The sequence below is a fragment of the Dreissena polymorpha genome, unplaced genomic scaffold, assembly GCF_020536995.1.
Source record: "Dreissena polymorpha isolate Duluth1 unplaced genomic scaffold, UMN_Dpol_1.0 chrUn062, whole genome shotgun sequence".
In the NCBI taxonomy this organism is placed as follows: domain Eukaryota; kingdom Metazoa; phylum Mollusca; class Bivalvia; order Myida; family Dreissenidae; genus Dreissena; species Dreissena polymorpha.
The window spans coordinates 29,889-34,977 of NW_026273376.1; the positions used below are offsets into that span (position 1 = coordinate 29,889).

At 40.8% G+C, this 5,089-nt stretch overlaps 1 protein-coding gene across 1 annotated transcript; it reads left to right on the forward strand.

The window, feature by feature from the left end:
* The first annotated feature begins 305 nt into the window (after positions 1–305).
* LOC127863933 (visual pigment-like receptor peropsin) lies at positions 306–4,735 on the forward strand. Its single transcript, XM_052403617.1, has 5 exons — positions 306–962; positions 1,568–1,692; positions 2,020–2,168; positions 3,353–3,463; positions 4,515–4,735. The coding sequence occupies exons 1-5, from the start codon at positions 306–308 to the stop codon at positions 4,733–4,735; spliced, it is 1,263 nt and encodes a 420-aa protein (XP_052259577.1).
* The last annotated feature ends 354 nt before the right edge of the window (positions 4,736–5,089 follow it).

Genomic DNA, 5,089 nt, shown 5'->3' on the forward strand with positions numbered 1-5,089 from the left:
TATCAAAGATGTGTGGAGACTTACGACTTAAACAATAGTTTCTTTTTTGAAAAATAACACAATCGCGAAAATGCAATAACAAATACATCATTGTTCAGCTGCGGAGTCTAGAATCTAGAGCATGGTTTTAGAAATGAAGTGCAATATTTCACACGGATATACTTTGTCATTTAAATATCGTATTGCATGGTTTGCGGAAACTGTAATTAAGAGAAACAAGCTTTGTTGGAAGAACTTTCACTGCTCGAAAAACATTAAATTTTCAAGTCTTGAAAACTCCAAACGGAACGCGAAAATTCCATACGATGTCGCACAGCAATACAACTGAGGACGTGCGGTCAGGCCTGTCTGCTCTTGATATCCAGAGGCTGAATTATCCGAAATGGGCGCATCAAATCGTTGGCGGTGTTTTAGTGTTAATTGGATGTTTCGGTTTTGTAGAAAACGTGTTGGTAATTTATACATTTACCAAAAACAAACACTTGCTGTCCCCGACAAACATTTTTATCCTTGGCGTGGCTATTGGTGATCTGTGCATGTGCTGTTTGGGACACCCTTTAGAATCGGCATCGGCTATCAACGGAGCCTGGTTCGCCGGGGACGCGGCGTGTGTTCTTGTGGGATTCGTAGTCTACCTGTTTGGACTGTCTCAGCTTTATCTCCTATCAGCGGTCAGTATAGACAGGTACATCGTCATAACCAAGCCTCTACTAACGCCAAAAATCACGACCAAAGTCGCCTGTGCGAGCGTTGCCGGGTGTTTTGGGATTGCCCTGATTTGGGCCGTATGTCCCTTAATAGGCTGGAGCAGCTATGGACTAGAGGCATCTGGTGTATTTTGTGGGCTTCACTGGAACGACGTCAGCGTATCTAATACGTCTTACGTCATCACGATCACGATCTTCTGCTTCTTTTTCCCTCTCGGCATTATGATCTTCTGCTACTATCACGTTTTCATGACGGTAAGGTTAAGATTTAACGTTACCAATACACGAAGATTAAATTAAAAAGCAGACCATGTAATCATATCATTGGTCAAATTTAAGCAAATTTTAAATCACGTCAATGCATGTACTTAAATAAATGAGGTTGCTTTACAATTTATATATTGAACATTTTGACAGCCGCTTACCGCTCTTTTGCTAGATATAAAAAATTGGGTACGAAACAAAATTTGGGTATGAAAAAAAAATTTGAGCACGAAAAAAAATTTGGGTAGGAAAGAAAATTTGGGTACGAACAAATATTTTGGTATGACAAAAATGGGTACGAAAAAAAATGGGTACCAAAAATTTTTGGGTACGAACAAAAATTTGGGTGCGAAAAAAAAAGGTGGGTACGGACAGAAAATTTGGTAAGATCGTCCGTTTCATCTTTACCATTTTATCACAGTTAGTACCCTTTACTCGTACTACTGTGTGTTCCGGTTCGAGCAGCGATCTGATCACTATCCCTGTAAGCAATTTATCCTGGGGTTTGAGCGCCTGTCTGATAACTTGCCAGGTAAGCTATGGATCCGTAGTTGTGGCCCTGTCTGAACACTTGTCTTGTTAGCGAATGGGTTCAGGGTTCCAACCCCGGTCTGAGCACTAGCCACGTAAGCGTCGGATTCCGGTTTCGACTCCGAAAGTCTCGCTTCGTAAGAAAATGGTCCATGGTTCTGGATTCAAACCGGGACCCTTCTGGCAAAGAGTGAGTGCTCTGACCGGGGCCCGATTCTCGATCCCGGGAACCATCGCATACGAGGCGAGTGCGAGATACCTGATTAGAAGTTCCTGGGCTAGAATCACGGTACGAGCACTAGACCTGAAAGTTTTGGGTCTCGGCTTCGAGCCCCAGTTTGAGGACTTGCCCTTTGAGTGACGGCTTGAATCCCGAATTGAGAATTTGCACCAAAAGCGACAGGTCCCGGGTTTGAGCCACAGTCAGAGCACTAGCCCTGAAAGCTATGGATACCGAGTTCCAGCATATGCCTTGCCACTTGCCTTGTAAGCGACGGATTCAGTTTCCGAACCCCAGTCTGAACGTTTGGACCATAAGCTACGGGTTTTCACCTCGGGACTCAAACCAAGAACCGTCGCTAACATACCAAACCGAGCACCAGCATGAGAGCTCGCCTCGCAAGCGATTGGTGATCGAGTTCAAGTGCCGGTCTGAGTACTACCCCTGTAAGCTTTAGATCCCGCATTTCGGGTCCAGTGCTTAGACTAGGGCTTGAAGCAGAGACTGTTCGCTTAAATGGTAAGTGCTTAAACAGGTACTGGAACCAACGACCCATAGCATATAGGGTAAGTGCACCGACAGGGCCTCAAACCCGGCACCTGTTACTTGGGGTTGGAATGCTCAGACTTTGGTACCAGCTGCTTATAAGAAAAGTGCTAAAGGATGGAGCCGAAAACCAATCCTGTTCACAGGGAACTCTCAGGTCGCGATTCAAAACTGGAATCCATCGCTCTGATAGAAGCTCAAACCTGGAATCTATAGTTCAAATGGCAAGTGCCTAGACAGGGGCTTAAACTCGGGATCTATAGCTTGCACGGGTAGTGCTCAGACCGACGCTCGAACCCGAGCACCTAGTAGTATGGGGGTAGTAACTGAAATAAAACGGTCGATCTGATCGGTTAAACTTTAAGTTGTGGCCTCAACTTAGCAAGTTGTTCCCACAAGTTATTATATTAAAGGAACAACTGACTAAGTTGAGACAGCAGCTAAATAAGTTGTGGGAACAAGTCATGGAGTTTGCGTCACAAGTTAGCAAGCTGAGGCCTCAACTTAATAAGTGGTTCCCACAAGTTATAAAGTTGAAAGAACGACTTACTAATTTGAGGCCACACGTTTATAAGTTCTGAGAACAAGTTATGAAGTTGTGGCCACAAGTTAATAAGCTGAGATCTCAACTTAATAACGTACTAAGCTGAAGCCACAATTTATTCCATTATTTCGACAATTTTAACACCTGTGCCTACATGTTACTAAGTTGAGGCCACAATATAAATAAAGAATTGCGGATGCCACCATATAAAACTGAGAAACATTCGTACCACTTTGCTATTTCTAATGAAAAACTGTGGAATATCTTTTCAAATATACCACAGTAAACTGTCAAAATTTCCGAAACGTCACATAAATGAAAGTCTAAGTGCCGAAGATACAAATAAGAGCAGATTTATTAATTCACGGTCAAATTCATTCAATACGAACGTGCTTTATGTTAAGACACTTTTAAAGATGTTAAAAATAATATTTATTGGACTTTGTGTAAAAAAAAAATAAAAAATAAACGTCTCCTGAAAATGTGTGTTTTTGTAACTTCGCTATAATTTTTAATGTGGACCATCTATTTGTGTTTTAGGTCAAGAGCCTCAACAGCAGTTCGGTATGGGATATGAACAGCAGAATGGCTCGCAAAAACCTAAAACTCGAGCGAAGAATTTTGAAAAGCTGCGTCATCATGTGTGGTATGGTATGGTATGAAACCAGTCTAAATTATATTTGAATTTTGTTTTAGACTTATGTTATAGCTACCGATGTTTGGTCTGTTTTAAAAATATGCCACTCTCGATTTGCAATGAAGTATGACTCTATTGCGTTGTTATCCGTCTGTTTGTTGGAATGATGGTTAAAACTTTCCTTGCCGCATGGTATACGGAGAACGCCAGGCTCATATTAGCTGACATGCTGGACTTTTCGAAGAAGGAAAGGCCGCTAATTGATTCTGACGTCAACAATTCGAAGGCCATTGTCACAGGGGTTTGATGAAGACACTGTGTTTCCATTCGATACTAGTATCTGGAGAAGTGTTTGAGAAGAGTCTGTCTGTCTGTTACTCTTCCGTCAGCAAAATTTGACACATCGATTTCAAAAAAATGACTGATAATACTCAGAAGCGTGCTGTTTTTATAAATGCAACGCGTTGATTATGGACAATAAGCGGTCGAAGGGCAGGTCACTGTTACCAGAAACGGAACAAAACATAATTTTATACCTCATGAAAGGTAGAGATGATAATAAAACTTGGTTGACATATTGTGAAATTTACCCATAATCTCGCCTTTCGTCTGTGTTTAAATCACTTCTCCTGATTTATTCTGAAATCTTAAGATATCGACACAAACTGTAATATAAACTGTCGTTAATGTTATAACTTTTTTGCAATTGTATTTCGATAACTTTAGATATTTTCATAAATAAAGTTCTTAACGATGTGTTTACAGCCTGTCCAACCCGCGTGTTAACCCCTGAAACCCCGTTGATCCTTCATCCTGAAGTGGATCAATATACAGTTTTAGGCGGAAAAAAGAGTACATTTGTACCTTTTATTCCAACGATTGATGGATAAATACAAAACTCTTGACATGTTTAATATAAATTGTGTATTTAAACACAAAAGCTGTTGTTGTACAAACCATTGTATTCATAATTGAACAAAACAAGCTTGATTATATTCGATTACTTTGATTATACATAAATTTAAAATAATATCATTCACTCGCTGCAAATGTTCTTGCTGACAGGAATTTACTGGATCGTGTGGACGCCATACGCAGTCGTCTCTTTCGTCCAGGTGTTTGGCGACCCGGACAGCGTGCCGCTATGGATGGCGGAGCTTCCGGCAGCGGTGGCCAAGTCCCAGGTGGTCTGGAACCCCATCATCTACGTCGGCACCAATAAGAAATTCATGGTTGCATTTTACCAGGTGTTAGTTTGTTCGTTGGTGTCACACGGCAGAACTTAAATGATGCAATAATTAAATGGGCGTAAGATTGGGTTGATTTTCAGTGGACAGCTTATGTTTGCGTAAAACCCGCTGGCAATCATAATCTGCATGATACAAGAAACAAAGCTATCATGAGTTGTATACTTTATTTAATTGAAAAACGGGTATGGAATCACTTCATTTTATCTGAATCCGAGTTGTAAATGCAACGAAACATGGACAGTTAAAAGTAGTAGAATCAATTAACAATTCTCTCGCTTCTAAATTAAAGTAGTAAAAACTTATCTATTAGGGGAAATATGAACTGTCATTTTTGTGAATGTTAGTCTGAGGTTAAACTTTAATTTGAGTAGCGTTGTGCGAAAATGGGTC